Below are 25,763 nucleotides of genomic sequence, written 5' to 3' on the forward strand. Positions count from 1 at the left end.
ACACTCATACTTGCACTCTCACACTCACACACACACACACTCACAATCACACATTCACTCTCACACTCACACACTAACACACACTGTAACACACACACACACTCATTCTAACATGCACTCACAATCTAACACACACACGCACTCACACTCACAGTCACACTCACACATGCACTTACACTCAGACACACACTCTCATATGCACTTACACTCACACACTTTCACACACACACTAACACACATTGTCACACACACATTATCACACACTCACAAACACACACTAACACACACTCACACTCACACACTAACACACTCATACTTACACTCTCACACTCACACACTTACTCTCACACACAATCACACACACTCACACACACACTCATACTTTCATACACATGCACTCACACTCAAACACATGCACTTAAACTCACACATGTACTTACACTCACACATACCCTTACAAACACAGTCACTCTCTCACACACTCTAACACACTCACACACACTCAGAGTTACACTCTCACACACACTCACTCTCACACACTTATACTCAACAGACATGCACTCAAACATGCACTTACACTCACACACACACATGCACTTACACTCATACAAACTCACACACTCACACACACTAACACATACACACACTCACAGAGCCAGAAACCCAAGGGTATCCAGGCTACAGCCCTCATCCCCTCTACAAGGCCACTTCCTGCCATTAAAATGCAGGAGGAAGGAAGTCCAGGATCCAAGGGGAGAGAGGAAGATATCTGGACCAGAAAGGTAAGTGCAACCTGCCTCTCTCCATCTCCATCTCCATCTTCTTCTTCTTCTTCTCTCGTAAGTGCCAAAGGAACAGGAACCCTCCGACTCCCAGGATGAAAAACCCAGCCAGGAAGGCCCCTATGGCGCCTCTCAAGTGGCCAGCTGTGGGCGCTCATTTCCAGAGTTAAGAAAACAAGAGAGGTGAGAAAGGATATGATAACAAGAGAAGCTGACACACCCATTGCCAGGGGAGGTGGAGAAGGCGCAGGTGTCAGGGGGCCCCGGTGCAGAAGCCATAGAGGGAGGTTGAGGCAGGTCCACTCATTCAAGCAGTGGCCCAGGTCCTTCGTGGAGCAGGGGAGATGGGGATGAGCAAGGTGGGGTCTGTGCACAAGTCATCACCAGGAAGAGACAGAAGCTCTCAACCACCAGGTGAAGGATCTCACTGCAGTAGAGGTTGACCCATGTCCAAGGTCTCCAGTGAGACCCCCAGGGACATGCGCAGTCACCTGTGTGTGGGGAGCGGCAGGAGTTTCACAGATACTCAGTGTGGAGGGAGCGTCCCGCAGGGGAGGGACAGCACAGGAGGCAGGGCTAGGTGGGGAGGCCCGGGAGGCAGCCGTGAGTCCAGGAGGTTTGGTGGGCCATGTTGAACTTCCTCTGAGACTCCAGGGTGGGGGGGGGACATGACCAGGGGTGGTGACTGCACTGACCAGTCAGGCTCCTCCAGCAGCCCCTGGAGGAAGACTGAGAGAGGACGGGTGCACACGGGTCCCAGGCATTCGGGTTCAGTGAAACACCTACTGGGCGCAAACTGCCCAGAACTGAGCTTGACACCTGGGCTAAGAGGAGAGAAGGATGTGTCCCCTGCCCTCATGGTGTCCCACTCAGGGTGGACTCAGACCCAGAAAGGGATCTTTCCACTCAGGGGGGATGGCCGTGGGCAGCTCCTTAAAGAGGCTGCGCCTTCAGAGCCGGCAGTGGCTTCCCACATTAGGGAAGGTCAGCAAGCAGCTGTGTCCCTGTGTGGATGAGGCCACCATCAGGGACACAGGACCTTCTAAGCCCTACATCCTATGGGGACTAGGTGGAGGTCGACCCCAGAGATGACACACAAAGGCCACAATCCGATCTGTTTTTGCAAAGATGACTCTGGACACAGGGCATGGTGACGGGGTGGGACAGGTCCTGGAAGGTGGCCCCTGGCCCAGGGGGAAGGGCATGGAGGTGAGGGATATTTAGACAGTTGTGAGCTGGATGCCACCCCACACTTCTGGATTGGAGTGACCAAGGGAAGGCAGTGCTGTTCATAAACACAGCAGCAAAAAAGCCAGGGACCCTCGGGCTTCAGAGCCACCTGAGCCCCTCCCTGTGCCCTCCCTCCTGCAGGTGCACTCACCTGGGCTACAGAGGTCAAGGAGCTGTAAGGTGGCATTTTTCTGGTCCACTGGGTTGCTGAGGACACAGGTGAGGCTGACATTGGGCTGCCTCAGTGGCAGGCTCAGGGCCAGAGTCCAGGGGTTGGTGGGTCTTGTTGCCCCTCTCTGTTCCAGCTCATTGGGGGGGCCCTGGACCTCCCAGGTTACATTGAGGACCTCTACAGCCTCTCGGGCCCCACACTCCAGAGTGACATTGCACCAGCTGGGCGTGATGGATGCTGATGTGGTCCAGATCTGGGCAAGGGGCACAGGATCTGAGGAAGGAGGGGACAAAGGAGAGAGCCTCGCACATTCCACACATTGTCCTCCAGTGTCTCACTGACCAGAGGCAGGAGCCCTAGGAGGAAGCTGGGAGCACGTTACAAATAAAGCACAATTTCCCCAGAGCTACATGTTGACAAGTGACAGCAGCCACTTTATTAAGCTCATGTGATCTCAGTAGATGAAGCAAGTCTGAACTTTTTTTCCCATGAGAAAATGATGGCTGATTCCCAGTTATTAGGGCCAATTATTTCTAGAAGATAGGGGTCTTTGAGAAGGGAAGAAAGTGTGGGACAGAAGAGCTTGTCTGGGGCCAGGGTCCTGTGTCCTGGGTCTTCAGCTGAGACAGTGCCTGGGACTGCACAGCCTGACTGGGACAGGACACCAGGCCAGCTCTGGGAGGACCCAGAAAGCTCAGGTCAAAACAGGAGACACTGTGGGAGATACCGTGGCTGCACCAGGGAGCACAGCTCTGCAGGCAGTTAGAACCTGACCCTGAATGTGTACTCCCCACTGGGGGAGAAGGGTCAGACCCACAGGCCAGTCTGGAAATCACACAGGACCTGCACCTGCAGGCCACTCTCTGCAGAGGGACTGCCCCAGGCAGAGAGGGACTGTGGGGACCCTAGAGTTGGCAAAATGGATCTCCTGGGACGTGCAGCTGCATCACTTCTCCTACCCTATCAAGGCTTGCAGAGCAGGATTTGTGGGGTCTGTGGAAGTGAGGCTGGCCTCTCACTGGCCACTCCCTGCAAGGATTGGGGATAGTGAACTAGGTACATGTGGATTCCAAACATGGTACAACAATTGTGTCCCAACTGATGTCCACATCTTTATCCTTAGAATCTGTGAATATTCTAAATTATGAAAAAAAGAGCTGAGCTTTAAATAGGATTATCTGGATAGTCCCAGAGTCATCCCAGGGACCCTTAAAAGTGGAAGAAAGAGTCGGGCATGGTGGTGCACAGCCTGAATCCCAGCAGCTCAGGAGGCTGAGACAGGAAGATACAAAGATCAAAGCAGGCTCAGCAACCTGGCATGGTCCTAAGCAACTTTGCAGGACCCTATCTCAAAAATATAGGAAATTTTTTAAAGGCTGGGAGTATGGCTCAGTGTTAAGCACCCCAGGGTCCAATTCCTGGTACCAAAAAATAAAAAGGCAGAGTGGAGAAGGAAGGAAAAGAGCAGGTATGAGGGATGCAAGAGAGACTCTCCCTTCCTTTCTAGTTTATGCCAAGGAGGGGACCACAAGTCCAGAGTGGCTGGCAGCTCTGGAGCATAGGAAAGGCAGGAAAGAATCCCCTCTAGATCCTGCAGAACAAAATGCAGCCCTGCCCACACTTGGATTTTAGCCCAGTGACAACCATGTCTGACCTCGACCTGCAGCATATTGTGGATACACATTTGTGTTGATTTAAACCATGATTATGCATTGTTAAAAGAGCACAGGAAAATTAATACACAAAAGCAGTAAGTTTAGTCTTACAAAGAGGAGGAAATGTTATTGCAAAAATGGCCAAATTTCCATTTTTTCTCCCAAAACACAGATGTGATTTTTCTCCCTGGTATAAAACCTCAGCTCTACTGTTTGTCATGAATATCTGATGTGTTGGTGCCTGAGGAGAATCCTGCAGCACGTGGTCTCAGAGCCTCCTAGATTCAAGGAAGGAGTCCGGCCCTGGGACTAGGTGAGGCTGTCACTTACCATAAACAGTGAGGTGGAAAACTGCTTTAATTTCTCTTCCTGTCTGAAATATGATCTGGGCCCAGTACTGCCCACTGTCCTGTGAGGTCAGATTGTTAATCCTCAGGGATGACATCCTGGGTACCTGGACCCTGTGCTTGTACTTGTCCTGGAGACTGAACCACAGTGGATCTTCCTTCCCATTCTGGAGTCTCAGCATGAATGTGGACTCTGGATCAGAGCCCAGGCCCCAGGAGATCTCCTTTATCTTGGGATCCTCTGGCTCCTGGATCGCTTGGAACAACACCGAACCTCCCCGGATCGCCTTCAGATAAGTGCGGGTTCTGAAACCTTTAATCCCAGAACCATGAGCTCCAGAACTCTTGGCTAAAGTGCTGCCGGCACCTAGGGCATTGGGAAAGAGAACATGGATATTTCCTCAAGGAGAACAAGTGAAACAGACATTTTCTTCTTAACCAGTCCATCCAGCACCTTCCTTGACCCAGGGAGGCAGCCTTGTACAGTGAATGGAACCAATTCTGGGATCAAGTCCTGGTTCTGCTGAAGTTATTTCTGGGTGGGTTACTTCACTGGACTAACCTTCATTTCCTTATCTGTCTTGACATGGTGACATGAATTAAATGACACTGTGAATTGAAAGCGCCTAGCTCACTGTTGACACATGGTAAGTGTGTAAGTGTAGGAGGTGGCTCCTCAAATGTCACCCAAGGATCCCTCTCTTTTGTTCACACCTATGTGTCATCCTCTCCCGCAAAAAGTGTGCACCTAGCAAAAATGATGGGATGTCACTTAATACAACCATTTTCAACCAGAGCACGGGATCCTCCTGGCTCACTCCTGCTCCCTGTCCTCGGCCTCTCTCCTGCTCACTCTGATGAGGCCAGCTGCCATACTGACAGCTGCCCCGTGGAGACACCCACGTGGCAAGGTCCTGAGAGCAGCCCCTGGCCAATAGCTAGTGAGGAACTGAGCTTCCAGGCAGCCGCCACAGGGAACTGCATCCTGTCCACAGTCCCACTGTGATGAGCTCCAAGCAGAAGCTTCCCAGTGGAACCTCGAGATGGTGGCACCCCAGAAAACACCTTGATCTGTTTCTGCAAGACCCTGGGCCAGAAGACCCCGCTGTCAAGCAGTGCTGACCCCAGACCCCATGAGGGAGAACTCATGATGTTGCTTTTGGGCAACCAGTCGTGGGGCAGCAGGTTGCTCCACAGGTTAAAACATTTCTGAAGGCGCATCCCCTTCCCCTTCTTCTAGAAAGTGAGTCACTCAAGATAGTGTTGGTCGTGGTGTGGAATCAGTTATAAATCCCTGGGACTTAGGACAGGGAAATTCACATCTCATTCGTAGGACATTAAGAGACACTGAGGGCGGGGTTACGCATGAGTGTGGGCTCCACCACCTTAAAGCTGAGCCTGAGGAGTCCACCGCATCCTCTCAGCCTCCTAAGGTCCCACACAGGGAAGGGGGACAGAGAGTCACACCTGGTTTTTCCCTGCAGCAGCGCAAGGGTGACCAATGTATTTCACGTTTTGAGACCAGATGATGATGAAAATGTGGAGGAGCAAGTGGAACAGTTGGTGAATACACGTTCGAGCCACCAAGAGAGAACTTTCTTGAGCAGCCCCTGGAGTCCCCATCAGTATTCCTTAGTGGCTGTCCCCTGCACGGCCCTGGACAGTAGCCTCCTTGAGCCCTTCCTCTCCCATCAGGCAGAGCCCCAGGGAACCTGGGGACCCTCTCTTCTTCCTGGAGACCAGGTAGGATTTAACCACCAGGGGAAAGCGCAACCCAACCATCTTGTCCTTGAGGATGGACAATTCCTCCTTTCAGAAGCCCAGGCTCCACGGAGGTGTGCCACACCCAGTACACACCCCAAATTTGCAGATTTCTCCTTTTGTCACGTCTCTCACTTGTGAGTATCTGTAACATGCCCCAGTGTACAAACGCCACACTTCTTTTTCCCAAGGAATCATCCATTCGCGGGCACTTGGGCTGCTTCCACATCTTAGCTGTTGGGAACAGCGTCTCAGTGCACACGCCAGCTTCCATGTTTGGCCCAGAAGTGGGGAGCTGGATAATACAGGAGTATTGGGTTTAGTTTTGGAGGACCTTCCATTTCTTCAAAATAGCGACACTAATTTACATTCCCACCAACAGGGTCTGAGGGTTCATTTTCTGCCTATCTTTGCCAGTGCTTATGAACATCCATCATCGTAATAACAGCCATGCGAACAATGTGACTGATATCTCCCTGTTTAAAATTCTCATTTCCCTGATGATCAGAGATGTTGAGGATTTTTTCATAGATCCGTTGGCTATTCATTTCTCTTCTTTGAGAAGGATCTGTTTAAACTTTAAATCAAGTTACCTGTTTCCTTCTATCGAGTTACTTAGTTCTTTACACATTAGGGCTATCGGCCCCATATCAGTCACGTGCTTTGCAAATATTCTCTCCCAAGACATGGGCTGTCTCTTCACTCTGTGGTTTCCCTTGCTGTGCAGAAGGTCTTTAATTTGATGCAATTTGGTCAATTTTTGCTTTTGGTGTCTGTGCTTTAGGAATCCTCATCAAGACATCACCACCCAAGCTCATGGAAGTTTTCCTTTATGCTTTCTTCTAGAGGTGTTAGAGCTGCAAACCTTATGATTAAGTCTTTTATCCATTTTGAGTTGTTTTTTTTCTCTTTTTAAAATTTATTCATTCTAATACGTTATATATATGACAGCAGAATGCAATTCAATTTATATTACACATATAGAGCACAATTTTTCATGTCTCTGGTTGTACACAAAGTAGAGTCACACCATTCGCATCTTCATCCATGTTCTTAGGGTAATGATGTCCATCTCATTACACCATCTTTCCTACCCCCATGTCCCCTCCCTTCCCCTCCCTCCCCTGTGCCCTGTCTAAAGTTCCTCTATTCCTCCCATCTTCCCATATGCATTTACAGAAGACACTGTCCTTTCCCCCTTGTATATTCTTAGCACATTTGTCAAACATCACATCAACTGACTGTAAACACTGGGTTTATTGTGGAATTTCTTCTTTTTCCATTGGTTAATGGGTCTGTATTTATGCCAATATCCCACTGTTTTGATTACAATAACATTGTATTTTCAAATCAGGGAGTGAGATTCAGTTTTATTCTTTTTGCTTTTGCTATTTGGGGTCTTTTCTGATTTCATACAAATTTTTTGGAGAATTTTTTTTCCTATGAAAAATCTCACTGGAATTTTGTAAGAATTCCATTAAATCTATTACAGTTTAATTTTACCCAGGGGCCAAAATGTTATTTTATGAAGTCAAAGGTATCAAAAGTTTTTTTTAGTACTTATTGGTTTCATATCTTGCTTAAAAGGATAGCCCTCCCTTCAAAAGTATGTTGCTCATTTTTTCTAGTTTTCTTCAAGTTCTTTTTGTGGTTTCAACATTTATGGTTAGGTTTCAATCAACCAAAATTAAGTTGGTTTCAGCCTGGTCCCACAGCTGGATGGTACAAAAGAGTGGTTAAATTTTGGACTTCACCTCAGTGAAGTCAGAGTTAATCTAGGTCCCCCATCTTCTGGCTGTGTGAACTTGAACAGTTAACCTCTCTGGCTTCAGTTTTCTCATCTGTGAAATGGGAGTGATGGTGCTTACTTCATTGAATTCTTCTTTGGATTTAAGCAGAAAGAGCTCTGGGCACAGTATTCAATAACTGTGCTGTTCCCATTCGCTGCTGTTGTTACCAGGATGGGCATTACTGGACCAGCACCCCGGGTCAGAACCACACATTCCCTGTTCCAGGCTGGTGTCCCTTACTCCTGTATAGCTGCCCCGCTTGGGGGTCTCCTCCTGAGTATGGGGATGGGATGCAGGAGTCACACATCCTGTGGCTTCAATCTCCTTGGTACCTGTAGGTGTCAAGGTCCATCCAGGGCTTTCCTGTTTATAAAAGTCGAGTTTAAGAGGAAATTCACTGTGATGTGGCACCATTACCAAGCCCCACAGGACCCCTGTGCAGCCAGGAGTCAGGTGGGAAGGTGGAGGGGAGGACTTGTTATCCCAGGCTTGAATGAAGATTTTAAATTTTACATTATTAACGCTGGTTGCCTGTCTTCCCCTTCTTGAGTTGCTCTATAATACAAAAGTATCATATGTTACATTGAAAACAAGTATCCAAATTGTGGAGTTTTCAAATGAAAGCAAATTGTGCCCCATCCCAAGGTAAGCACTGGAAATGACGTGTTCCCAGAGACACTCAGCCCTGTGAGCCTGGGCATCTATTCATAAATGCCTCTCAACCTTCCCACTGGTCTGAGGTGCCCTTCATTCTTCTTTTGAAGGGGTTGTGACATCCTATGGTCCCCTCATTAATTAATGAGTAAAATAGAAATATTCTTTAGCTCTGTGATCATCCAGCCTAATCAGAGTTTAACACATTAAATATGTAATTCTGGGTGTGAAAATGGGCCATACACCACAACTTCCTTGTTTCTAAAAACTGTTTGCAAGTTGCTTTTTCAGGATGCAGCTGCAGACCTAGAGAGCTGAGAAGAACCAAAAGTCTCCAAGGATAAGAAGCTGAGGAACCAGAACAGGGTCTTGTGGACCTGGGTTAGAAGCCAGGGTGCAGCCACAGCTGCGGGAGGTAGCATGGGGTCAGAGAGACCAGGGCACTTACATAGAACCCAGAGGTTCCACCAGGCCCAGGGCACCTGGTGTGGACCATGCCACCAAGACCCCCTACTCCAGCCAGCCGGCCTTCTGTTTCTCATCCCTGCCTTAAGTCCCTTCCTGCTCCCTGGGGAGACAGAGTGAGAGTGTCTCCTCTCTCCTTGTCAGGGGAGCGACTGTGAAGTTTTTTCTTCTTGTAAAACCTGGTGCAGTGTTGGTTTCTCTGTGCATGGACAGCAGGCACTTGCTGGGTGTCAGTACAGTGGTGGTCAGTACATTTAAGTGCTCTATTTAATGCAGTACCCAGAGAAACAGCCTGCTATCCCATGGGGAAACAGCGCAATTGGGTGCTCTGACAGCCTGTATTTCAGACCATCCTCATGGATTGATGAGGTCATTGTGGTCACCACAGTGTCTGTGTCCCCCTGCCAGCTTTGTAAGAGGGTCCTTCAGGGAAGCTAGTGTTTTGTGCTGAACAGGAACCTCAAGGTCTGGCAGAGGCTTTCATCAGCTGGTCTAAAGGGCACAGCTGCAACATTGCCACCTGGGCAAGGTTTGCAGACCACATCTGTAAAGACCAAAAAATCCTTACTGTTTTCAATTCTAACTATGTAATTTTTAAAGAGTGAATACAATATACACAAGGATCTTATTTTAGCTGCATCACGTGACATCAAATAAGGGTGCACTCCTAGTTAAGAATAAATCAAAATGGATCCAAAATTAGGAACCATATGGTTATATAAAGTTGATACAATTGTATGTTATGCTCTTATTCTTATTATATATTTTCTAGATATTTGAGTAACCTATAGTTAATCCATAAAATAATTAACATATGTCTAATTGTTTAATTAATATATTTATCTAGTTGTTATTCTTCAATAGAAAACACATAATTTATATATTTCTTTTACATGCATTTATCTGATACTCTGCTTTTTAGTTACAGATATTTGAAATGAATGTATTTTTCTATAAATTTGCTTTCAAGAGATAAAACAACCATCAAGTAACCTCTAACTTTCAAATTATTGTACAAACTTTATAATATAACAAACAAATATAATTCTGTCTACAGAATTATACACAGACTTTAAATATAGTTTCATTGAGATATTTCATATCAAGGTACAATAATTTGTTCAGATTCTAAAGTTTTCAAAAATTATTCCAAAGTATAACCAGAAATAATTCTAAAGGGAAAAGAAGATGCTTCAACAGAGAGGAAACACATATTGGAGGTCCTCAGAAGAAAAAAGAAATCATCTTTTGGTAAAACAAAGTCTTTATATTCTAGACTGTAATGATAAAAGTATTTTCCTAAATAGGAAAATCTTCATATTATATCTAGACAGATGATGTAGATACTGGACTGACTATAAAAAATTTAGCTGATTAATTTAAGGATATTTCAGGCTATTTCCCTGATTTTACTATAGTGATGTGAGCTGAAATTTTGTCCATATTTTGACATGATAAAGACCTATTAAAATATTGTTTATTTCCTTAAAGGAAGGTCTTTATTTCCCAATGATTCTTACTGTTTAAGGCAAAGATTAATTTTAGTGAATAAATTCACATCCTTAATTAAACACTAAATATATTATACTGCTGACTTAGATCCCAATTTTGACAATTCTGTCTGGAGACCAAATTTGATGAGTCAAAGACACTGCTGATTCTTGCATATAACTTTTATTTGTAGGATTGTTGTGAGATTTGACAGAATATTTTGTTAGGACTGATGTCCTCCAAATTAAGGTTGCACATGGGTTTTAAACAATGGAAGTTGCAAAACTTCTTGGAAATTCATTGGTATTATATAAATTATCTGACTGGACTTATTATCCATTAAAAATATGGTAAGATTTATATACTACTCCCCACAGTGGGAAGTAACCTTAATCATATTTTCTAAAAGGACAATTGGGGCAGCTATTTAAAGGATAATATTCTGAGATATTATGAACCTTCTCTCAAGAAGAGATTGAGGGCTCCTTATAATTTAAACTAATTATATTATGACTTATACTAATCTTTTAAATAAAGAAAAGGGGGAAAACAGGACCCTACAGACACATATTAGATCTTACCAAATATTTTAAAATGTTTTATTAATTGTAATATTGAGAGCTTTACTGTTACTGAACATGATTCAGTACATTAAATCAGATTTCCAAAGACAGAGTTGAAACTTGTCATCATGAAAATGAAAAACCTGACACAGGAAGTAAATCTCCCAACTGCAGAGTTTACAACCATGCAGCTCCACCAGCATGTCAGGTAAGTAAAATCCATGAACAAACTTCTATGAACCCATTTCTCAGGTCCAATTTTAATGTGCATTGCAGGGGACTGGAAAGTCCATCAATGAACCTTGATTAACTGTACTGACTATAATGGTCAGTTAGACCTATATGTTGATCCTATGATAAACAGGCTGTCTGGGAGTATCTTTTGAGAAAAAGACCACATATAAGAAACTTAAACCAGCCAATCATGCTGGTCCTTAGAGATGAAGACTATACTGTCCTATCTGGACAATTGTCAGAAAGATTATTAAAATAGATTTTTCCTATATAGGTCAGTTATTTATTAAAATATCCACCAATATATTGTTTCCCTAATCATTCTACAGTAGAAATTAACACCTTTGGTAAGAGGATAGATTAGGCAAATGTCTTGGCAATGCAACATAAGATGTCTACAGATATTGGGTATATTTTAGACTGGCTCCCAGAGTTGACAACCATGATTGTGCAAGGATGCCATAATCCCTGGAGGTTTATTGGTAATAATACCCTCACCCTCAGCGAGATGGCACCCAAAAGGATGTTTTGATGTTTGACTTCTATCTTCAAAATATTTATATTACTGACAGACCTAATAGACTCCTTAAATGTGAGAATTAAGAAAAAGAAAGATGAATATCCTGTAGCTTGTAAGAATACAACTTATCTTACTGTATCACAGGTTATTGCCAGCTAATATTTCAGAGCTATAATATGCTGTAGTTAATGTTCAGGCATTGAAACAAGTGCATGTCAATTAACCAGACCTAGGCAAGCTTAAATTACTTCCAAGATCCTTCATACTCAGGTAAGTGATAATGAAAGAATTGAAACTAAATTAAAATGCTCTAGAAGCCACTGTCATCAATGTTGTGAATGAGCCCTCTGCTCTATGGTTTGTAAAGACTTAAATGCCATGCTAAATAAAAATGTTTATGTTACAATGGCCAAACACAATGTTTCTCATGCAATCTGGAAAAGATAAAGAATCTCCTGATGAGTGTTTGGCACAATAATAATAATAACCTGGAACTTCCAGGTTGATTATGTCATTGAGGTAATATGTTTTCTACTAATTCTTTTTGTGTTTCAATAGTAGATCATGATGACCTCGGATCAAGATTCCAGTGTCCAGAAGATATAATTCCCCAATTGCCCTTTTTAAAAATATTAAGAAAGGGGAACTGTATCGGGAGCTGCCACATAGGAACCGAGTGCCCCTTAGCCTTGAGTGACGAGAGTGTGGATATGTGGCCAGCCAGCCATGGGCTGTGTGTGTGTGTGAACTGTGGGCACTGAGCGCACAAAGTGGACTGAACCGACATTGCCCCTCTGTTTTGGTGGGCCTTGCTCTGATCTTTTTGCTCGCTCTGCCATGATCCCCACACAGGTCATGAGATGAGCATGGCCTCCATGGATGTTGGTCAACCTACTGACAGCAGACATCATGAAGCTAGAGTCCACCCCCTGAAGCCTGACCTCTTGCCTCATTTGAATGGCTTCTTCCCAATAAATGGGTTCAGCATTCTCTCTCTCTCTCTCTCTCTCTCTCTCTCTCTCTCTCTCTCTCTCTCTCCCAGGACCCCTAAGGTCAGAGAAGCCAAAGAAAAAGGTATTTCTCTATCTCTGTGTGGTGATTTCATGTAGCCCATTTCAACTGGAGTGATCCTGAGTATTTGGTCAAGGAACACAACAGAATAGTACAAGAAAAATGAACTAAACTATGCCATATGTATGTATGAATGAATATACCACAATGAACCCCACTTTTATGTATGATTACAATACATTCATACATTAAAATAGGAGTCCAGAATAGTAGAGAAAGTTGGAAGGGGGGAGGGAGAACAAAAAGAGGAAGTACTGGGGAATTATCTGGAACAAATCATGTTATGTACATGATGTTACAATGAATTCCACTAGTAAGTACAATTAGAAAAAGCTTATATCAACATTTTTAAAGCTGTCACCAAAATTCAATTCAGTAGGTCATGTTATGTTTGTTAGCTCTTGATTTTCTTCTACATACAAACATTCTATTATGTCATAAATGTGACATGTGGCCCACAGTCACCATCAGTGTATTTTTTCAGTTTCTGTTTTTCAGAATATATTTTTCAGCCCTCTGGTAAACCTCCCATCCTCTCTCCCCTGGCATATTTTCCTGCACAATTTTACCTGCTCCTGAAACCTGTGTTACCCTTCCATTGTTTCCTTCCACATGTTCAATGTAACCATAGCCACATGGTACATAGACAGCCTCAGTTTAACAGGCAGCTTGTCCTTTTGGGTGTTGAATAAATATTTGCTTTTTCCTTTTTTTTTTTTTTTTTTTTAGTTGTAGGTGGACACAATAACCTCTATTTTATTTTTATGTGGTGCTGAGGATCAAACCCGGTGCCTCACACATGCTAGGCAAGCGGTTTACTGCTGAGCCCCAGCCCCAGCCCCAGCCCCACCCCGCTATTTGTCCTTTTATAAAATAAGGATTTCATGGCGCTCGGTTCCCTGGATCTTGCTGAGGAGAATCCAGGCATCTCCCTCATGGAAACTGGACATTCTTCCCAGAACACTGGGGCACTGTTTCCTTAGCCTCCATGACATCCCATGCACGGGGGCCCCAGATACTGCTCAGTTTGCTCAATCTTTCCCCAATTGACGGCACCTCCTGTTTTTCCAGGGTTTTCCAGGAACAGTGATGAGATAAGCAAGGTTCCAGCTGAGGTCTCCCGGGCCAGGGGCATTTCAGGGTTTGGAGGAAGGAGCGTAGACCAGAGGAGCTTCCTCCAGCTCAGACACCAGGGTTCTGGTTGGGGCCCCCACAGAGGAGCTGCAGAGGCCCTGAGGACCCTGGGGGCCCAGGCTGGAGTGCTGCCTCCTCACCCTGTGCCCCAGGCACAGGCTCTTGGTCTGTCTCCATCCCCCTCTCCAGGCAGCTCCAGCCCCTCCCTGCTGCTACAGCCCAGGTGGCCTCAGCTCCCTGGCTATGGTCCCTCATGCAGCCAGGGCTGCCCAAGCCCAGGGTCCCAGTTCCTCACCACAAAAAGCCATTTTGCTCTTTCCATTCATCCTGGGCTCTACCCACACTGCACTGGTGAATTATAACAGTGCGGCTTTCTCTTTTTGTTTCCCAAAGGTATCAGAGCCTAACAGCCCCCAGGACTGAAGGGTCCCAGCTGTCCCAGCACCCCAACTGCCCTCCCTTCCAGGAAATCCAGATACTCACAGAGCAGGCTAATGACTCCCAGGAGCCTGGTGGTCCAGCAGAGGTGGGGGACTTGTGAACAGTGTCCCATCCCAGATTCCTGCCGGCCTCTTCAGCTGCAGTGGAAACATCAGAAAGGGGAATCCATCAAGAGGAGGAGCTTCCCTGCTCTGAGGTCAGAGCTACAGGACAGTATTAGGAAGCCCACCAGAGTTCCCAGAGGCCACCTCACTCACTCTAAGAAATTGCAGAATAAATGTACGAATGATGGGAGACTGGATGAACATCTGGTTTTTGACATCTGTTGGCAAGCCCCTCCTGCAGGCAGAGCCAGCTTGTCTCAGGTAACTATACCTGCCCACACCCACTGGGTGAATAGCTCTTCCCAGACAGCCCTGATCCCAATGCCAGCCTGTGGCTAGCACACAATCTCCCTCTTACAACCAAGCCTGAGCTAAGCCCTCCTGAGTTCCATGACCTTCCTCTGCACTTACTCCATCTATAACAAATAGTTATTTTCTGATATTACAAGAACTTCACCTGTGAGTTGCCTAAGGAAGTAACTGTAGTCAAAAAAAAACACCAAACTGTAATGGAGAGTGGTAACCACCAATATTTGCACTCAGCTTTGATGGAGAGGCCTCATGGCTTGTGAGCTCTATTGGTGCTTGGGCAAAGACAAGCTCTTCCCTCTGTTCTGCAGCCTCTGGGACTGTTTAGACTGTGGGGTGGGGGCAGGGTTAGGGGATTGGATCCTTCAGAGAGCAGCAGGATAATGGCTGTAAACTAAGGGCACAAAAGTCAGTCAGTAGATATTCCTTCTGACAGGTGCCAGGGACTTTACAGAACACCACATTTTAATTTTCAATGTGACAGCCATCCTACCATAAGGTATGAGGTGGTATCCAAAGACACAGAGAGCCCCTGGTTCAATCTCCAGCACCACACGACAAAAAGCAACAACAAAATATCCTGAACAACAGTGTGTTTGCCACCAAGAGCCAAATAGAAGAGAAACAAAGATCAGGCTCATGGAGCGCTGATGAACCAGCCTAATTCCATGTTAAGATTGGGAGCCATCTCATCACAAAGTCATGAAAGTTTATTTTTGTTTTACTGTAAGATACCAAGACTTCTATTTGGCTTTAAAAAGGAAACAATACAGTAAAGTCGAAGTATTGATTCTACAATTCTGGTTCCCCTTTGTGAGAGCATCTGGTCCCCTCATGGGGACCTCTTGGGGCCACTGGTGTAGGTGTCATGGTTAAATGGGAGTTAGGAACTTGGAGAGACTTTTCCCCTATCTGGTATGTCCGTTTTAAAATTTTCTCTCTGTCAGGCATACTTTGGAGATCCTTTCTGTCATTGTGTTTTTGCTTTGTATCTCTTTCTGGCCCTTTAAGACATGCGCAATATGTGTTGGTCTTATAGGTTGTTTGTTGGGAATGATCTTGGCTGAATGGATCACCAATAGTTGTAAATGTGTCTAAAAAATATGGTGTTTTACTGTAACAATTTGTTTTTTCAAATGGTTTTCTGAAGTATTGTACAATCTTGCAGTTGGAAGTTGATCTGTCAGAGATAACATAATTAATAAGGAGTCTTAACAGTCAAAAACTAAGTTGGATGCACAATATGCTGCCTCTAATGTGTGAGCTCAGCAGGACTCTCAGGAGGATTCCCTCTTACCCCCAACATCCAATCCCTCCTGGGTGCTCCCCTTCCTTTGCCCAACCAGAAACATAGCAATTCCCATTGTAGGACTAAAAGACATGAGGTATTTAGTAAGAAAAACATCCAAGTTCTCTCTGTTCACATAGTTAACCTTCACAAGCCAGTTTAAAATCTCCCATTACTATTCCTGTGCTCAGATGTACTCAGTGTATTTTTATATTGAGATATTTCAGAACTTATAGCCTCAAATGCCCCTGGTATGCTTCTCCTCCTTCTCTGTAGGGAACCAAGAGGTCAGTTTCCCCTGGAATATAAGCACCAGCTTTTCTGTTCTCACCTCTTACTTTAGACCTCTTAGAAATATCTGAACAGCATGTTACCAAAAGGCTTATTCCCCTTGAATAATGAACAGGTTTTGGAGCAAAATTTAACCAGTTTGTCACTTGAGAGAGAAGGAATAACTCTAGGTATGGTCACACAAGGAAATGGACCAGCTCAACAGTCAGTGGCTTATCTCATTAAGAAACTTAACATTGCTTTGTTCTTAAACACAATAAGAACTATGGTGTGATAATTTTCATCTAAACCTATCTGATTACCAACAAAAATGGTTAAAACAAGTGTCTTAGGCATGAGGCTTTTGCTCAAACCAGCAGTTTTTCCCAGCTCCTTGTAGACCTCAGGCAGGACTTACACTGAAATGCAAATGGCAGAAGCTTGCAAGCTCAGTTGGAGACTGAGACCTGCCCACCCCACAAAAAAAGATAAAAGCTCCTTTTACCTGAACTCATACTAGACTAAACCCAAAAGTAAATTGTATGGTATTTGATAAAATGGTTACCAGCCATGTCGTTTTTTTCTGGAACCCTTGTTTTTTCTTAAATTTCACATTTTTTGAGCTCATCATTTTGGTCCTATGCACCTAGTTTAATTTTTTCCCTGATCAATCCTATTTTTATTCAATTATGAAGTTTTTAAACATCTGCAACATTGCAATGGAGATTCATCTGTAAAAAGCTACAAGGCCTTTACTTTTATATGTGTGCACACTGTGTGTTGTGTTGTCTGTCCATATGTGTGTGGGTCCATATGTCATGTACCTGATATCAAGATTGACAAATGGAAAATAAATGCTCATGAATTAAAATGGATTCAAATACCTTGAATTAATGTAATTTTAAAAGTTTCAATTTAAATAGAGTAAACAGATGAAAGTAAAGAAGTTTTTAGAATTACACTAAACTCACAAGTCTCTCTAGGTGGTTAAAGAACTAATAAACTGTTGATGTCTATAAAATATCTAACATCCATTGTTTCTTGGACTTTTCTTCAACAGGAAAGAAATGACTGATACTGTTCCATACATTTACCTGAGATCTTGGTAAAAATGAGTAAAGTAGATTTGACATGGAATTACTCATAAATGTATTTGTTAGACATCTGATTAATTTACAAGGTTAAAATGCTAACTGTTAAATATACCATCAAGTACTCTTAACTTCTTAAATTCTATTGGGTAATATTATGGATGTTTTCATAAATTAGTAAATAAAAAGGGGAGGATTAAAGTTGCTTTGTCATCACTGAGAACAAGGTTACTAAAATTTAAACTCTCAACAGACATAAGTGTATATTCTTAAACATTGCTTACATTTCCACGAAATGGCAAACAGATGTGATTAACTGTGTACTGTAAATTAAAAAAAATATTTCTTATTAAAATAAAATAATTTGCCTAAATTAAAAAATTTACAAGAATTGTTTCATATTAAGAAAAGAGGGTTAACAGATAGAAAAGAGAAATTAAAAACTCTTATATGTGTGAAATAAACAGTCAAGACCCTTTGGGGTTCTTCCTGAGGGTCAAATGTTAATGTGCAAATATAAAACAAGGTTTAATCTATATGTTAAAAGGACAAATATTTCTTAATACACTAATTTACCCATAATGTTGTGTTTACTAAGTTTTTTTTAGAGAAAATAATCTTGAAGGAATTAAGGATTATATAGCTGTGGTTAAACAAGAACTGTTATTTTAAAATATTGTACTATGTTATTTCTTTAAGAGCTAAATTTGGTGCTATTACTCTGCTTTGTATATTAAATGTGTTCCTATCTTCCAGGTATATAAGTCTTTAAAAAGAAGGTTTAAAAGAACATTATATCAACCTGGTATTCTCCAAACTAAAGTTGTATGGTAATTTTAGGCTTATAAGAATACCAAATTTGGGGCCAAGAATATAGCTCAGTTGGTAAAGTGATTTCTGATCTGCACAAGGCCCTGGGTTCAATCCTCAGCATCACACACACACACACACACACACACACACACACACAGGAAACAAAACAAGAAAAGAAAAAAACAACAAACAAACAAAGAAACAACCAAATTTCTTGGATATTTATTTATATCACTTAATACTCTACAACTAGCCTGTTATTAATAATATATAAAATTTTATGTTACCATTTACATTGGAGTACATATTAAATGTTTATAAACTAACGAGACCCTAATCTATGTAAAGGTTAATATTGTAAAACACAAAAGCATTTTGCTACTTTTCTACAAAAGGTTAAAAGTTCTCAGCCTTTCCTTACTTTGTGCACTAAATGTTATATCATATTATGTTAGCTAACATCAGAAAGGGCTGAAGAAATAATATTTGTAAACCTTGTAGAATGGTAGATAAAAAAAGAGACAAAGATCAGCTTCAGAAGTAGAACACTTCACTTAAGATTTGTGAGGAGCCCTGCCTTACCTGAGATGAGGCTCTGCCTCCCACCTTACTACATTCCAGAATGACTCCAAAGTAGACCAGACTTCAGTTCATTTAAAGTTGTGTTCAAAGGATTGATTTTTGTTGTTAAGATTACTAGGATAACAAACAGGGGATATAATCTATAACTCAGCTAAAATTCAAAATAATTATTATGCAAACTAAATATGTTTTTACTCTTGTGAACTTTATTTTCTATTTTCTTTATAAACTGTTGCCTGTTGAGGGTTTGCAGAGGTATTGCTTCTAGATAAGAACCTGGGTTAATTTAAGGTAATAAGTCATCACTTACAGTATAGGATAGTACAGACCTCAAGTAATAAAAAGGGTAAAGGACTGTAAGGTTATAGATAAATTAAAGTTAAAGCCCAGTACTCTTAATTTAAGACTGGTGAGACTCATTTTTTAGATGTTTAAGATCAAGACTTAAAAATTAAAGTTAAATTAAAAGAACCAAAAACATCAATATTTGGATCTTGCCCTCCCAGTCAGTTTGAATCCAGGGAACAGGGAACTTCTCTAAAGAGCTTTGCAATTCTGGGCCACATAACCTCCCAATAAGGGAGATTAAGGAGACCCCTGGAGAACAGAAAGCCAATTGATGCACTTGACATGAAGAGGAGGGTTATTGGATTATTGGAAAAGGGAGACATCTCTGATGTTTCCAAGTTAAACCACATGGTCAGCAAGACCTGGACCCATCCTAGTGCAAATGGCACTAGCAGAACTAAGACGCTACACTCAAGTTGCCACAAGAGTGACTCCATGGAAGCTCAGCTTACTCTTAACTATAGATAGAAACAACAGTTTGACCTGCTTCATTTTAAACATCTAGCAAAAATAGTTAAATCCAAAACACAGCCATTCCTGGACATTTAAAAGATAAATAGTAATAGTTAAGTGTAACTTACTTAAGATATACACTTATGTTAGCCCCCCCCCCACACAAAAAAAGAAAATAAGTAGTCTGGAACCTACAAAGAGAGATTCTTAGAAGGAATGCATAATAACTCTCAAGTGAAATGGCCAAGTCAGAAGTTTTAGTCAGTTTAAGGCCTACAGATCTTCCTAACCTCCTACACAGGTAGGATTAATATTTGCTAACATGATTATCTAGCCCCAAATAACCGAAATAAAGGGATCTCTACTAGACACAGAGGTCATACCAGTAGAAAGATTTTACAAGATCAGGTGACATGAAGTAACTTAACTACAGCTCATGGAGATGAACGTCTATAACATTAAAAGATAAATGTTTTGTTTACATTCCTGATAACTCTGAAGATGTTAAAGATTTACATTCCCAAATAAAGTTCTGGTTCACTCTGGCCTTATTATGGGGAACACTTCTCAGCCCTCACACCTCTGGGTGAGAAAATATTGACTTCTGTCATCCTCATGATATTCATTGACATATTCCGGACACTGCAATGTTTGTTCAGTACTCATGATTTTTGTTTCTCTGTCTTAGAAGCACCCTTACCCAGATGATTTTACAACCTATTCTTCACAAACCAGACTTCAATATGACCTGACTTCTAAAAGAAAACTCCAAAGCTGCTTGCGCCACCTCACATCACCCTCTCTCAGTTCTGAGGCCACCAGAGCAGTTGTCAGCCCTCTTCTGTAAAGCTAGGGCTGATCATGGTGACCAACACATGTAATCCTAGCTACTCAGGCAGCTGAGGTAGGAGGTTAGTAAGTTCAAGACCAACCATAAAAAAGTGGGTTGGGGAATGCACTTCAGCAGTAGAGTGTTCCTGGATTCAATCGCTAGTACCACATATATATATCTATAAAAAATAATAATGACAAGAAAAACAAAAGCCTGGAGAACAAGATGTCCATAGAGGCCTTGACATTTTTTTTTTATTTTTCTTTTTTATTAGAGCTTTAGAGTTATACATTGTAGTTGAGTTGATCCCAACAAACTCACACATGCATGGAAATTGATTTCAGTTCATGACCCTCCCTTCTCCCCCATCCTCTCTCCCCTCTCCCACTCTCCTTCCTCTGCCCTAATCCACTTCCTTTCCCTCATCTCTTAATTCATATTCGATTGGCTCTTTATGTTATCCTATTCTTCTCTCCCTCTTCCCTTGGTTTTAGTCTATCTTCTTCATATGAGAGAACACATTTGGCCTTTGAGTTCTGAGTTGGCTTATTTCACTTAACATGATGTTCTCCATTTCCATCCATTTACCAGCAAAATGCCATCATTTCATTCTTTTTTATGGCTGATTAGAATTCCAGTATATGTATACACTACAATTTCTTAATCCACTCATCTAATGACAGGCATCTGGGTTGATTACAACATTTAGCTGTTGTGAACTGTGCTGGTAGAAACACTGAGGTGGCTATATCACTATACTATGCTGAATTTAGATCTCTTGGGAGATCTTCCAAGGAGTGGTATAGCTGGGTCACATGGTGGTTCCATTGCTAGTTTTTTGAGGAGCCTCCATACTGCTTTCCAGAGTGATTGTACTAGTTTGTAGTTCGACCAAAAATGTACAAGCGAACCTTTTTCTCCAAATCCTCACCAGCACTTATTATTGTTCATATTCTTACATCATTGTGACTGGAGATGTAATTTTGATTTGCATTTTCCTGATTGTCAAAGATGTTGAGAATTTTTTTTTTTTTTTTTTTGTAATTTGCAAGCCCTTTGCATTTATTCGATTGAGAAGTTTCTGTTTGGTTCTTTTGCCCATTAATTGATTGCAATGTATGAGTGTGTGTGTGTATGTGTGTTTCTGTGTGTGTGTCTGTGTGTGTATGTTTGTGTGTGTCAAGATTTTTTAGTTCTTTTCATATCCTGGGTACTAGTTCCCTATCAGAGGAGCAGCTGGCCAAGATTTTCTCTCATTCTGTAGGCTCTATCTTTATTCTCTTGTTTCATTAGCTGTGCAGAAACTTTTTAGTTTGATGGCCCCCACTTATTGACTCCTGGTTTTATATCTTGTGCCTTGGGGTCTTGTTAGGAAGCTTGAGCCAGCATGGTTATGATGGAGTATTGACCCCATGTTTCCTTCCAGCTGTCGTAAATGACTCCAAGTCTCATTCCTAAGGCTTTGAGCCATTTCAGTTTGAGTTTTGTGCAGGATAGGACAGGAGTCTAGTTTCATTTTCTACATAAAGCTATCCAATTTTCCCAGCACCATTTGTTAAAAAGGCTGTCTTTTCTCCAAGATATACTTTTGGCACCTGTCAAATGTCAGACAGTCCTAGGCAGATGAATTTGATTCTGTGTCCTCTGTGGTGTTCCATGGGTCTTGGTGTCTGTTTTGATGCCAATACCATGCTCTTTGTGTTGCTACAGCTCTGTAGCATAATTTCAGATCTTGTATTGCCACAGGCCCCTGATCCTCTCGTTTCAGTCCTCACCTTAGGGCCCTAGTACCCCGGGCTTCCACAATCATGGTCAAGTGCCAGTGCCCAGCCCTGCTTCTCCACCCACTGCCCCTGCTGGGCCTCATTCTCTGCGCTCCACTCTACCACAGTCTCTACTGGTGCCCACACCCACGTGCCATGGCTACACTTGTCACTAGGCTCTCACGGACTGCTGTTTCCCTGGTCTCAGTCAATAGTCCTATCCAGACCCTAGCCTTGCCCTGGGCTCCTTCCTGTGCTGACCCCATGGAAGTTGACCAAGCACTTTATCAATCAGATCCATCACTCAGCACCTCAGATGCAGTGATTTTATTTTATTGTCCATAAATCCTGGTGGAAAGGCAGAGTGAATCCAGCATCAGCTGTTCCTGGCACTTAGTGGTGAGGTCAAGGAAGCAGAGCTCCCTAAGCCATGGCTTGTTCTCAGCTCTCCCCCATTTTGTGGAACTGACCCCCACCTCACCCTCTCCCTGGCCCCAGCCCAGGATGTGCCCCTGGATGCTTTCCTGCTGCCCCCTCCCTCTCCTCACCCTCTACTGCCTGTGCCGGGTTCCTTCCTGTGTACCATGGCACTTGGGGAGGAAGGTGAACTCTTCTCCCACCTGAAGGCACAATCCATTATTAGCAGTGGGATCTGGCACTGCTGCGCTGTGTGTGGGCGAGTTGCAGTGGGACCAGCTGGTGGACCTCAACCTTCACAAGTTTCCTCCAACCTTCCTGATCTCACTTTCCCTGGTCATTGTCTGCTCTGGAGTCGACTTCCTCTGATATGAGTCAGTCCTCCCTTTCTCCTGAGAATGACTGTATGGCACAGCTTTTTCTCTCCTCTGTTAACTACTAACATCGTCTTACAGTCAAACCAGATGGGGAACTATTGTAAGTGAGGACCCCCCATTAGCCCCTCATCCAGTGGCCCCTGGGCTCCCCCAGCTGAGATGCCTCTTGGCCACCTGCTGCCCTCTCCTTCTCCTCTGTCCCCTCAGAAGCCATGTTAAAAGGTTCTGATGTTGGGTCACTCCACTGTGGATACAAAGCCTCTGGTTTTCCTGTTGATTTTATGAGATCTCTCACCCAATTCTGTTTTCTTCTCAGCCTGTCTCCAATTCTTTCTGTCTATATGAACATTATATTCTTTACAGAGCTACTGACTTACAATTTTCTGTTTTGTTGTGTGTTTCTCTGGCCTTGGTGTTAGTGGAATCCTGGCCTGGTGGAAAAGCAGATAGCACAGTACAATACAGAACAGTGCTCTGCCTCCTCAAGACCCAGGCGAGACTCCTCACAGGACTGGGCCCAAAGACAAAGTGCAGTGTCTGTCACCTCTATTTCCAGAGTGGACTCTCAAGACATGTGGTTTATCTCTCAAATTCATTTATTTGCCATTCACAACAAAAGATGAGACAGAGGAAAAAATAACACCTCAAACTGTGAAATGATTCTAGTACTTCCCCTCCTTCCAGTCCCCCAAGGACAGATAGGGATTGAGCCAGAGTCAGGCAGTTTCGCCACCTAGTGGCTACACTAGAATGCCCCAAAAGGAATAGCCAGGTGAGACTCATTAAAAAAATAATAATAAAATAAAAAGAGCTGGGGGATGTTGCTTAGCAGTAAAGTGCTCCTGGAGTAAATCCCTAATACCCTAAAGAAGAAAGACATCAAGAAGTATCTACTGCCTTTCACATCATTCTTGACCCTCCAGTCCCCCTTTTCCAGATTCTGATAAATCAGACCTTTCTACACCAAAATACATGTGAAGAGCCACAGAGACAAAGCCACAAACCTATGGCCATCTGATATTTGACAAAGGCACCGAAAATATATTTTGGACAAAGACAGCCTTTTTAACAGATAACACTGGGAGAACTGGATAGCTATATGTAGAAAAGTGAAATCACACCCCTGTCTTTCACCCCATTCATTCCACACTCATTCAAATTGAAATGGCTCAAAGTCTTAGGAATTAGACCAGAACCCTTACAACTGCTTGAAGAAAACACAGTATCAGCTGGCGCGCAGAGAGGCGCAGGGGGCTGAGGCAGGAGGATCCTGAATTCAAAGCCAGCCTCAGCAAAAGCACGGCCATAAGCAACTCAGTGAGACCCTGTCTCTAAATAAAACACAAAATAGGGCTGGGAATGTGGCTCAGTGGTCGAGTGCCCCTGAGTTCAATCCCCAGCAACTTCCTCCCCACACACACAAAAAAAAGAGATAAAACATATATGTGCCGGCACCAACTTCCTCAACAACACTTAAGGCACAAGAAACAAAACCAACAGTCAGTAAGTGGGATGCCATTAAACTAAAATGTTTCTGCATAGACAAGAAAATAAGAGTATGAGGGGAGAGTCTACAGAATGGGAGGAAATTTTGGCCAGCTACTCCTCCAATAGGGGATATTAATATCCCCTATTTCCCTAATTTCCCCCAAGATCCTTCATCCCTGAAAGGGAGATTCTCAAAATCTCCATACTTCAAGGCAAACCTCTAAATGTTTACAATATTTAATGAGAGACTCACTGATGAAGTCAAGGATAACATTAAAAATAGAACCCCAAGGGCTGGGCTGTGGATCAGCGGCAGAGCACTCGCCTAACATGTGCGAGGCCCTGGTTTCAGTCCTCAGCACCACATAAAAATAAATAAAATAAAGGTTGTGTGTCCAACTACAACTAAAAAATTAATATTTAAAAAAAATAGAATCCCAAGCCTATGACAAAAGACATTACATTGAATTTTTGGATAATCCATTTTATATGACTTTATATTTTTATAATTATAAAACTATTAATATATTATTGCATATCATATCATAACATCATATAATGAAAGACATTTCTAATAGATTGTCCTTGTGAGGGGACCCTGGCTGGACCTGCAAACCAAGATTTTTTCTTCCCATAATGAGCTTTCCTCCCAGCAGGAAGGAGAATAGTTGGGCACAGACCCTGGGATGTTGGGTGCTGGGACAATTCCTGCATGTTCAGGAACACCCTGAAACTTCCCGACCCAAATGAAAATACCTGTCTGCGGGGCGGCTTGTTCACGACTCTGATCCTGGGGCTGGACTCTTCCTGACCACCAGGGCTTCTGTGCTGTCCAGTGCCTTTTAGGCTAGAAGATGGATGAGCTGGTTCCACAGGCAGTTGCCCTGGGAAAGACTGGGTCACACCCGAGGCAGAACCACGTCTGCAAGTAATTTTGCAACAATTCTTTGAGTGACCCTGGACAGCGTACTGGTCAGCTTGCCTATGAGCTCATGTGCTTGTGGTTTAGTAACCAAGACCCGCACACATGCTCCGTGAGGTCACTAGCGGATGCTCAACAAATATTCACACATATTCTTCTTTAAACTGTAAACCTTTACCTGGATTTGTAACTTTAGTTTCAAAATTGCTGGCTGCTGCAGGGCATGATGGCACATACCTGTCATCCCCCATCCCTGGGGGTGGGAGGCCTGAGGCAGGAGGATTGCCAAATTCAAAGCCAGACTCAGCAACTTAAGGAGACCCTGTCTTAAAATGAAAAATAAAAAGGAGTGTGGGGTGTGGAGATGTGGGGATGTGGTTCTGTGGTTAAGTGCCC

At 43.2% G+C, this 25,763-nt stretch overlaps 1 protein-coding gene across 1 annotated transcript; it reads right to left on the reverse strand.

The window, feature by feature from the left end:
- Positions 1-102: 102 nt before the first annotated feature.
- LOC308656855 (CD48 antigen-like) lies at positions 103-25,337 on the reverse strand (the record flags this gene model as incomplete). Its single annotated transcript, XM_081308206.1, has 6 exons — positions 25,202-25,337; positions 14,353-14,447; positions 4,170-4,553; positions 2,164-2,457; positions 798-926; positions 103-125 (listed from the first exon to the last, which is right to left on the reverse strand). The coding sequence occupies exons 2-6, from the start codon at positions 14,420-14,422 to the stop codon at positions 103-105; spliced, it is 900 nt and encodes a 299-aa protein (XP_081164332.1). The 5' UTR covers positions 14,423-14,447; positions 25,202-25,337.
- Positions 25,338-25,763: the final 426 nt, after the last annotated feature.

This window comes from Spermophilus citellus (genome assembly GCF_964194105.1).
Source record: "Spermophilus citellus genome assembly, chromosome: 9".
Taxonomy (NCBI): Eukaryota; Metazoa; Chordata; class Mammalia; order Rodentia; family Sciuridae; genus Spermophilus; species Spermophilus citellus.